This window comes from Hibiscus syriacus, unplaced genomic scaffold (genome assembly GCF_006381635.1).
Source record: "Hibiscus syriacus cultivar Baekdansim isolate YM2019G1 unplaced genomic scaffold, ASM638163v2 tig00110483_pilon, whole genome shotgun sequence".
Taxonomy (NCBI): Eukaryota; Viridiplantae; Streptophyta; class Magnoliopsida; order Malvales; family Malvaceae; genus Hibiscus; species Hibiscus syriacus.
In genome coordinates, this window is record NW_024062759.1 from 402,602 (window position 1) to 414,582 (window position 11,981).

Sequence of the window (11,981 nt, forward strand, 5' to 3'; positions counted from 1 at the left end):
CAAATAAATTTAAAGGGACCAATGAAGGGAAATTTGGAAGCTGATTTGTTCTCTTTTGATTTCAATCTCAAATCTTGTGCTTAAAGAGATGAAAAATGGAGGATACATCATATAACATTCAAGTAGAACAGCAGCCGGCATTTTTTACAGCTGAAACATCATCCTTGCCTCCAACATTGATGGACTGTCCCTTTGGCAATGTTGCAGGATCATCCCCTCTTTCAAGTGCTTTTCGACTGGCGACACGATATATTTTCTTAAGTACATCAGTGAACGCACTCTCAACATTTGTAGACTCGAGGGCAGATGTCTCCACGAAGAAGGTATTTTCTCTCTCGGCAAAGGCCTCAGCATCATCAGTGGTAACAGCACGCAAGTGTCGCAGGTCCGCCTTGTTACCAACAAGCATAATGACGATGTTGGCATCCGTGTGACCTCGTAGTTCCTTCAACCATCTCTCAACATTCTCAAATGTGACATGTCGAGTGACATCATAGACGAGTAATGCACCAACAGCTCCACGGTAGTATGCACTTGTAATTGCCCGGTACCTTTGAAAAGAAAATAACAGACATCAACTCTCGAAAAAGCTTAGAATACAGCTCCATGGTAGTATGCTCTTGTATGTTCTGCTTCAGTGGTTCACTAAAAATTATATAATAAAAACTTGCACAGCCTATTAAACGTTCAGGACCCAAGAGATTTCAATTTATGGAGAAACAACACAGAAATTCCATTTTATGACCTACATGTTCTCAACACGGTTTATATTTTAATTGAAAAGCATCAGGTCTGCCAATATGAAAAATGAAGTAAATCTGAAGCTGTTACGATTAAATTTTCAATTGCTGAAACATATGATATTATGGAAATTCACTCCGGTGTCCTTTCCCCAGAGAAACACCACTGTGAATAGTATCTGTGCACCTAGAAAACTCAATTGGAAAGCATCCGAGTAAGCAACAGAAGCCTTCTCCCTCATGCATCATAGACAGAATAGAATGAAAAACATGCGCTCTGAAGGCATGTAAGGATGCATTTCATTCAAGTCCAAGCTCCATCGTTTATGGATCATAAGTCATTCATCAGAACTGAAACAGACACTATAAAGTTGTCCTAAATTTCAAAATAACGTGAATAACTTCAAAACTAGAAAAGGGTTAACTACTACAACTAATAACAGTCTCTTGAACCCAGGGTTTAACCCAGTTGACTCATGCAGCCACCCACCCTTAAGAGATGGCTTTCAACAAACCTATGGTCCGGTTTCTTTGATTCTTGGGCTGTAATCTTCTTCATACAAAAAAAACATATCCTCCTAAGATGGATGACGAATAATACGACGATCCGGATAAATGCTATCTTTTTCAGTAAATCTATATTCTAAAGATGCTTACAGATTCAGTTGATGATCCAACAAGGAGTTATAAGAAAAGTATCCGACCTATCCATTAATGGAAAAAGTTGTAACATTTATCAACTAAACCAAGATGCAAAATTCTTCGTGGCTCATCCACCAGTAAAGCCTACAGTGAGACTTTGTATATTATAACCTAACAAATACTAATTTTCTAAAATAAACCGAATAGAGTTAATGCTAACGAAGAAATTTGTCTTTTGAATATGCTAAAATCAATAAACCAATAAATTCAAATTTCTAATCTACATATATTTCCTCAGCTACAGAACAGCCCCATAGGTTCAAATTTCTAATACCAGTTCTACCAATCCAATACAGCAACAGCTAGAAAGACGTCACTTTCCTCAAAGCTCTCAAAAAATCTGAAACAAGAACAATGATAAAAGAAAAGATAAAACACGTTTGTTTTTAATAAAAAAAATGTACCTTTCTTGTCCGGCGGTATCCCAAATCTGTGCCTTAACGACCTTATCATCGACTCGAATGCTTCGGGTGGCGAATTCGACTCCGATTGTAGATTTGGATTCAAGGCTAAACTCGTTCCTTGTAAATCTGGACAACAAATTCGATTTCCCAACACCAGAATCTCCGATCAACACCACCTTGAACAAATAATCGTAGTCTTCATCCGCTCTATACACCGCCATTTCGGGTGGCCGGGTTGTTTTATGGAATTTGCATAAAAATGATAGGTTTATTTTTGGGGAGGTAAGGTAATTCTAATAAAAAGCAGAGATGGGTGGCAATGTCGTTGGTGTGAGAAATCTTTCTGAAATTGAGAAAAGAAAATAGAGAAATCACAAATGGGTTTAATGGGATCTAAGCGTAAAGATCCGGTCGGGTCAGAAATTTGGATTCAGTGTGGGCCCAGTTTCTGATCTCAAAGGAAACTTCTTTTCTGTTAATTGCACCATGTCGTCTCGTTTTTATTCTATTTTAAGTTGGTCCTCAACTTTTATAACGGTTTATATCACTTTTTTTAATTTCAAATTAGTTTTTAAATTTTAAAAATATAATATATTATTTTTAAATTATTGGTTCCATTTATTTTAATTATTTTATTAATGCGATGTTAACTCTATTGATTTTTAAATGTTTTAAAAGTTGAACCGTGAATTTTTAGAAATAATTTGTTTTTAAATATCTTAAGAAAATTTTTAGAAGGTCGAAAGTTCAATTCTTACTAAACAAACTAAATTTTTTACCAAATAGAATTAATGTTAATGATATTACCAAAATATAATAATATCAATAGTTTGAGTGTGAATATAGAATGTTTTAATATTTAAAATAAAAGTCATAGTTTGAATATTGTTATATAAATATTTTAAAAATTTAAAGATGGATTTTAAACATATAATCTAGATATATCATGCACAATTATCACATTTGAAATTAGAATGAATATTTTTTTATTAAAAAAATTAGATCTAAACTCATTCACGCGTGTAAATTATATTGTCCAAATTAGGGATGAGTATGAGATCTAAACCCGACAGGTTTTGATCCGATCCAATATGACCTAATCAAGTTGATATTTTTTAAAAAAACATTGAGTTTGGGTCGAGTTTTTTAAATGTTATGTTCGGGTTCGGGTTTGGGTTTAGGGGTGAAAAATATTCGATCCAACTCGACCCAAAAAAAAATATAGTTTTACCTTATATATTTAGGGAGAATTGCAATAATACCCCTCTATATATTATTTTCTTTTAATCAAATCTCTATTTTTATTAAATAAAAATAATTTTTTAAAAATATATTATTTTGGGTTTAATCAAGTTCAGATTTTATCTCAAAAAATTGGGTTAGATCCGAGTCGGGTGAAATCTATATATTTTCAGATCGTATGGAGGATTTATAATTTTTGAAAAGAGTAGAGTGTACCGAAAATCCGACTCGACCCATGTCCATCTCCAGTTCAAATCGAATCACCAAGAAAGAACAAATTTTATTTAATTATTGAAACCGCTCTAAAGTTCGAGTTTAAACCATCGAAATGATAAAATGTAGTTAATTTGATAATTGATTCAAATGGTTATCTTAATCATCGAGGAATCTACTTTAAATTTAGTAATGCATGTAATGTCTATTATATCATAATGATATTTTAAATATATCACGATCTCAGCGAAGCCAAAAGCCTAGAATCCATTGTCAAGTACAATGCTGATGAGAATGTCAAAATCATGGAAAAGTTCATTCATTCTCTCGAGTCTGTAAGTCCAATCCAGGCGGCTTCCTTGGCTAATCACACTTCCAAATATAGGGATAGGATTTAAAAGTGAACTCGTCAAAATAAAAATACTACAAACACTTTTTCCTTTGGACAAATAATTAACCCTTCAGATATACATCCTTCTAATTTTAAAATAATATTAATTATAAAAAAATAATTATAAAGTAATTATCAATTCAATCTTACTTTTAAACAATAGTAACTATAGATATATACACAAAATCCAGACCAACATTAATTGAATGTATTAATTGAATTTAAAATGATTACATTAATTATTTTTTAAAATAAAAATACAGCATTTCTACTATTTATGTTTATTAATCATGGTTTGCACATGCTCAGGGAATACCAACTTTTTTATATTACGTGATTATTTTAAAAGCTATGATCCCAGTTCTTGGTCTTTTGTTATATAATAATATTGGTGAGATATTTTGGTTAGAATGTTTAGAATTATCTCTCCATAATATAATTATTTCGAAAATATAATATTTTATTGTTAAAAAATTTAACTGACTTTAATAGACCTCTCAAAAAATATTATCTTAATAGGATTAAAACACAAGAGATGATAGAAGGTGCCTATAAAGAAATTTGAGGGGAAATATAAACAAAAAAGAATAAAGGTCACATTCCCCTCCATGTGAGTGATTTAGGGACAAAGCAAATAAACTGGGGGCTCTTGCAAACACTTCACATGGGGGCATGATTCTTACAACTTCCCTTTCTTTCACAGCTCATACCACTATCAACTAATATCATACTACAATTTTCTCACTACAACAATAACAAATAAATAAAAGGTTTTATTTAAGTATTAATGAAACTTTTTATTGTTTTGCATCTAAATATTACATGTGAAAAAGAGTAATGCCGTGTTTGGCACTTGTATTTTGATTAAATATATATACATATACATATATATATATATATATATATATATATATATATATATATATATATATATATATATAAAATATTTAAAACATTTAATATTACTTTCAAAAGAAGGAAAAATAAAGAATGGATACCAAGATTTGAGTTTTTAATTATAATTTCAGTAAAAAAAAAATGGAAGCGACGATTGAAGCAAATAATAAAGTGACGGTGAGAGCTTCGGGGGTGTCACCGTCGACTGCAACATCCTCCAGTGCCGTGGCCGTTGATAGCTTGGGAGTAAATGATGTAGCTACGGAGGGGTCGAACCCTAAAATGACGTTTGGAATACTGGGAGCAAAGAAGACAATCACAAATGTTAGTCCCAGAGAAGCGGCGAAAGAAGGCGATTGGATTGTATTCATCGATAACCTCAGTAGACGTGTTTCTAGATCGGCGTTGAAGGAACTGTGTTGCCACCATAAGAGAGTAGTTTGCGTGTTCATTCCGATGGAGAACAAGAGACCAAGGTATAGGGATTAAACTTTCGTTTTTGTATCACTGGAAAGACGAGAGGATATGGATAGAGTGGTTAAAAATATGGATAATTCGCTCATTGATGGTAGACAGATTAGCGTTTCAAAAGTTAAGTATCCCAGACCTACCAACGACAAAGGAAAAGGAAAAGGAGTTGGCTTCCCTCCCAAGTAAAAGGTAAGTTCAGTAAGGGTGACCAAGAATAGCTTAGGTGGCGATAGGTTAGTAGCTGTAATGAAAATGTTGTACAAAGATGTTTTAACCAATAACTTTAACAATGGGGGAGAAAAGGTCAATCTCATTGATCTTCCTGCATCAATAATCCAAGATACAAATTATAAGGATCTTGTTGACATCGAGTTTACGTCTTTTGATAATGACTGGATGAAAATTTGGATGGTCGAATTTATGAAAAGTTCATTTGATATGGATTCAATCCAAAAGACTTTCCTGATTGATGGTATCAAAGTTAGAATTGTGAAATGGGGAGTAGCAACGACTTCTTATATGATTAGGTTTGATTCTGTTAAAGAAATAGAAGAGACGATGGAGGAAAAAAATGAAGCCATAAATTTTGGTTTTTATTTTTAGCCCCTCTTCTTATTAATGGTATCCCCTATAAGTTTGTTGTATTAATCTCTTTAGTGTTCTCTTACGTGTTGGTATAAGTATTTCTTTTCAACCTTAGGCAACAGATGGGTGTCTACGTTGGTACGGATGAAAGCACTTTGAAAATGCATCGCCTGGATTATGCTAGCATAATGGTTAGAATTGTGAGTCCATCAGAACTACCTAGTTCATTCACAGTAAGATCTATTGGTTTTTTCCTTTCAAATCAAGATTATTATTAGAAAGTGGGGTGCTTCTCTGGAAAATGGTGATTATGATATGGAAGGGGAAAATTTTACGGATGTTTGGGCTACTGATGATGATGTCAGTGATGAAAAAAATGTTATGGTTGCATTTTTCAGAAAAATGTTATGAAAGCACTCTAGACTTATTTATGTCAATGTGGGCATGAGCAATGAGAATGTGTTGGGATTTACTATGCTCAATTTGAACAACCGAGAAATGTACAAGGGGTGAATTGGCAAAAAATTGTTTAAGGAGAATGAGAAAGAAAAGACAGACAATTTTGCATAGCGATTTATAGTGATTCGACTTCTCAATTAAGTCTACCTCCACTACCTTAGCTCCTCACTAAAGATTTTCCAACAAATCTACTAATTTGTTCTTTCTTTTTACAGGATCAAGAGTAACCTTTTACAAACTTCCTAGCTTTTCAAAGGCTTAGCTAGAACCAAAACCCATTTACAAGGAAAAAGATGTAAACAAAGAAAACCTCTAAAAAGGAAGGTGTTTACAACTTAAAGCTTACTAAACACTAATATTTACAAGAGAATAGAAATAAAGAGTAAAAAGCTCTTCTCTTGTGTTTGATTGCTTGAATAGGTGTTCTTACCCTTCTTCAAGTGTCTTGAACTTGTATTTATATGTTAGAATGAGTTTGTGGCCATTTACAGCCGTTGGGGATGATTTCTAGCCATTTGAGGATGCTTTCTCTGTAAAAATAAACTGCCTATTACAGAGGGTATAGGTACTCCTATAGGGAGTATCGGTACTACCTTTGTAATATTTAAATAAAACTAGTTGTTACTAGTTATTGGGTCTGGTGGTATCGATACTAAACATATGGTATCGATACTACTATGTAGAGTAGTATCGTTACCCCTTTGGGTATCGGTACCATTTTTGCATTATGAAATTTGAGCAATGATGGTAGTATCAATACTACCTAGAGAGTATCGATACGTCTCTTACCTAGTGTATCAATACCACATGAACATTATCGATATTGTTCATATAGTATCAATATTGTAAGAATAATATCGGTACTACGTATGTTGAAAATCAATTTTGTGCTCAAATTCACTTTTAATGGACTTTGAATTATTTTTGAAAACATTGAAAACTTTGAATAAATTCAATTCAAATCCAAAAACATTTTGCCTTAATTTATTATATCAAATATTATAAAACATGGTTCAACAATCTCCCCCTTTTTGATATAACAAAACATTTGAAAAAATTATTTTTGGTAAAACTCCTCCTTAATAAAACATTTAATGAAAAAGATAAATATTTTGGAAAATGTTAAAAGCTCCTCATTTTTCATTGAGAAATTGAATTTTTCAAACTACACTTCTCCCCCTTTTTTTATATAAAAAATGATTCAACTTTAAAGTTTAAAAATAACATTTGAGAGTAAGTGGTAAATTTGACATTTAAAAGCATTTGAAAAATCAAAGCTCCCCTTAATAAATGCATTCCAAAAAGAATTTGACTTTAAAAGCTTGACAGTTAAAAGAAATTGAATTTCAACAAAGATGAACAAACTTGTTAGTAGCACATGAAATTCAATATATCAAAGTCTAACAAATTTTATGCAATACCAATTGTTGAAATTTAAGTGCATATGCATAAAGTTATCCAACAAATGTTATGCATTTGAAAATTTGATATCAATTGTTAGAGAGATATCTTTTACATTAAAAACCAATTTTGACCAAAATTTATTATGATAAACTTAAAAGAAATTATGAAAAATCATTAAAGCTTTAAAAGGTCAATCATAATACACTTTTCAACATACATGAGATGAAAAATATAAAATTATTTAAAATCAAAGCTCATGCATGCTTAAACCTAAATGAGCAACCAAATAATCAAAAACAAAAGCATTAAGCTTAGAGGTTACCCATTCCTTTTTCAAGTGTGGCTAGAGCATTTGAATATCTTCATTTTCATCACCAATGCTCCCACACACCTACAAGAGACATTTAAGTATATTCTGGTATCCAAATTGCTTAGTTTCAATGCCCCTTGTTCCCTTAGGAACCATACTTGTCTAATTTTAAAAGATTTTTTTTGTGGACAAGCATGTTCCATGTGACCATGAAAATGTCAACGTGAGTATTTTTCCATTTTAAACATAATGAGTTGTTTTTAGAAATTAATTCTTTTTCTTTTGTTAAGCTCTCAAGTTTAACTCTCAAATCAAAATTTTCTTTTTCTAAATCATTGATTTTGACTTTTGAAAGCTTTAAATCATTTTTCAAAGATTCATTTTGGTTTTAAAATCAACTTTTGCTTTCAAAACCAAATCATTTTCAACTTTAAGTTTTGAAATTAATTTCTTATATTTTTAATTCATGGTCTCAAATTCCAAATACAACTCATTGTAAGTAACTTGTAACTCATCAAAAGAATAAGAATCTAATTCATTTGAGTTAGAAGTTACCATTGAATATTCTTCAATGGCCATGAGGCATAGGTTGGCTACTTCATCTTCGTCATTGGAGTCATCTTCATCACTCCAAGCCGCAACAAATGTCTTCTTTTTACTTGATCTCTTCCTCTTTAGCAGGGGACATTCATACTTGACATGCCCCGTTCTTTGACATTCGAAGCACACTTGGGGACTATTCTTTTTGCTTGATTCATGCTTCACTTCCTTGGAAGTCATGAATCTCTTGAATCTTTTGAAGAGCTTGGCCATCTCTTCTTCTTCTTCATCGTCTTCATCCACCTCTTCATTTGAATCTTGATTGCTCTCATTGGTGGATTTGAAGGCAATGCCTACCTCCTTCTTTTTCTTATTTTGCTTCTATTCATATTCTTCCTCTTCCTTCACCATCAACTCATGTGTGAGAAGAGAACCAATAAGCTCATTGAGAGTGAGAGACTTTAGTTTTTTAGCTTCGATAATCATCGTCTTCTTTGATTTCCAAGACTTTGGAAGAGAGTAGATCATTTCCTCACAAGCTTCTCATTGGAATTACTTCTTCAAGTCCTTTGAGACCGTTTACAATCAAGGAAAATCTATTCGTCATCCTTTTATGTTTTCATCGGGTTTTATCTTGAAATTACTGTAGGTATTGTTGAGAATGTTGAGTTAATCGATTGACGGAATAGGCCAAGAGGGGGGTGAATTGGAAATAAAAATTTTGGTGGAAGCTTTTGCAGAAAATTGAAAATATTTGCACAACGATTTAGAGTGGTTTGACTTTCTCAACCAAAGTCTACGTCCACTACCTTAGCTATCTACACTAAGGATTTTCCACAAATTCACTAATTTGTCTTTCTTTTGAGGACAAAGAGTAACCTTACAACTCCCTCAAGAATTATACCCCGAATTTTTGAGAACACGAGTCCCAAAGAGAACAATACAAATTTTGCAAACTTACAAGAAAATCCACACAAGGAAAGATGTTTGCACAATTCTAGAACAAAGAAAGAACACTCAAGAATAATACAATTGAGCACAACAAGTGTTCTTGAAAGCAAAAATGAATATTGAATGAAATAGGCTTGAAAATGCTTAAACTTGAGGTTTGATGCTTTCTTTGTGATTCTCTCTTGATTCTTGATAATTGTTACTGATCAATGGCTTTTAAGCTTTTTTAAATACTCCTTCAATTGATTCTGAACGTTGGGGATCATTAGTGGAGTCAATGGAGCCGTTATTGTGTGAAAACAATTAATAAAACAGCTTGGAGCATGGGGGGAATCGGTACCCCTTCATAGGGAATCGATTCCTACAGTGTAAAATTTCAAATATTTCGACCGCTACACAGGGGGAAATCGGTACCCTCTGGGGGGGAATCAGTTCCCTCCGAGCAATTTGTTATTTCTTGGAGCCAAAACCATTCAGGGGGAATCAATTCTCTCATTGGGGGGAATCGGTTCCCTCTGGGCAATCTGCCCATTTTGGTTTGAGATTTATTAAGAAATGATTTTTGACTCGATTAAGGCTCGAAATACTTTGTAAATTTGTTTAAAAGATTAAAACATATTTTTAAACTAGAGTAAGGATTTGAAATAGACATTTTGTAAAACTTGGAGTAATATTTTGATATTCGAATAGTTGTATCGAATATACTTAGAAAATTATTTGTAAAATCTTAAAATTCATTTAACTTAATTTGTTATATTGAAACATCAAAATGTTTTCAACAATCTCCCCCTTTTTGATATAACAAAACATTTTAGTAATTTTAAGATTTTCTAATTGAAAATAAATTTTTGAAATCAAGTTTTGAAATTACTCCCCCTTACTTTAACACTTCTCCCCCTTTTTGTTAAATCAAAAAGACGTTATAAAATATTTATTAAACAAGAAAGTTTGATAGTTAAGCCAATTGATAAAACGTAAGTTGCTAAGATCACAATCAAGAAAAATGTTAGCCATTAGTTTCATAATCAATGTGACATGGTAAATTGGCCATAATGCAACTAAAATGATGCAAAATTTTAATAAAAATTCAAAAAGACCAAAAATATATAATAAGTTAAAACCATTCAAAAACATCTAAAACATAAAAATCCAATATTCATATCAAATTCAAACATCCAACCCAAAATGTTAAAACAATAAGTTCTAAGTCCCATCTAAGAACTAAAGCTCGACAATAATCAAGCTCTGTAGGAGGATCGGGAGGAGAAAAAGAGCTTGCATTGCAGCTATCTCATGTAATTCAAAAAGACCAAAAATATATAATAAGTTCAAACCATTCAAAAACATCTAAAACATAAAAATCCAATATTCATATCAAATTCAAACATCCAAACCATTTAAAATGTTAAAACAATAAGTTCTAAGTCCCATCTAAGAGAACTAAAGCTCGACAATAATCAAGCATCTGTAGGAGGATCGGGAGGAGAAAAAAGAGCTTGCATTGCAGCTATCTCATGTGTGAGCGCATTAATACGTTCATTCATTGTTGCGTTGTTCGCGCGCATCTCCCGGAGAATTTCCAATTGTTGAGCTCCCATAGTGGATAAATGGGATTCTATGGAAGAAAATTGTGACTCCATGGATGCATACCATAAATTGAATGTCTCCATAAAAGATTGAAAATATGGAGGCATTTGATCTTCTTGTTGTTCTTGTTCCTCATGCTGCTCCGGCTCATCGTCGGCTTCGTCAGCTCTCGAAGCTTGCTCACTGGTACGAACCCATTGACCAATTTCTTCACTTATCTTCCATCCCGATTTAGTTAAGGAAAAGAGATTGACTTGATTTTTGAGTGGAAAAGAGGCATCAAGGTGAACCCTAAGCTCGGCTTTAGAAAACAGATTACTCAGAATACAACCGTAAACTAGAGATGAACAGAGTTTCTTATTAGGAACTAGGTTTACGGTTTCGACAATTTTGGCAAAAATAATCTGAGGTAGGTTTATTTTAAGATTATTTTGGATACAATGTATCCACCAAATATCCAAGGCTCGAAGAGTGGAGTATCTGTCTCCGGATGGTTGAAACCACCAAGAGATCATTAGATGAAGGAAACGATCATGGAGATCTAATACACTCGCACTATCCCTTCTTTTATAAAGAGAACCTACCGTTTGTTTTTCATTTTCTAAGCCGTCATTATCTAATCCTAATACGTTGGCTATTTATTTCGGGTCAATATAAAAGAATTTTCCTATAAGATAGGATCGAATTCCAATGGTTGCGATTTTAGCCCGGTTTTGAACGCAAATGGCATTAGAATAGAAGATTCGAACGAGTTGATGTAAACTATTGGTTCGAGTTTAAATAGTTTATCAAATTTTCACTCTTGTAGGGTAGGAAGATATCAAAAATTTATGTCTAATATAGCTTGAAGAGATGAGATTCTTTCTTCCCGAATTTTGTAGGATTCAAAATATTGAGAATACCTAAAGAATAGATTTTGTCTACGACCTGGTTCATTGAAGCATGAATTATGAATGGTCATATTTGGATCATCGGGATTGGGATTAGGATTAGGAAATTGTTGGATAGGAGGTGAATTTGGAGGTGGGTTTGGTGGTTGGTTTGATCGACTAGAGGATGACCTAGGGCATTTGTGAGACATGACT

The 11,981-nt window shown here is 32.8% G+C and overlaps 1 protein-coding gene across 1 annotated transcript; it reads right to left on the reverse strand.

The window, feature by feature from the left end:
* Nucleotides 1-8: 8 nt before the first annotated feature.
* On the reverse strand, nucleotides 9-2,167 carry LOC120129153 (ras-related protein RABA1f-like). The gene is made up of 2 exons (XM_039146733.1): nucleotides 1,847-2,167; nucleotides 9-551 (listed from the first exon to the last, which is right to left on the reverse strand). Exons 1-2 carry the CDS (start codon nucleotides 2,065-2,067, stop codon nucleotides 119-121), a joined length of 654 nt encoding a protein of 217 aa, XP_039002664.1. The 5' UTR covers nucleotides 2,068-2,167; the 3' UTR covers nucleotides 9-118.
* Nucleotides 2,168-11,981: the final 9,814 nt, after the last annotated feature.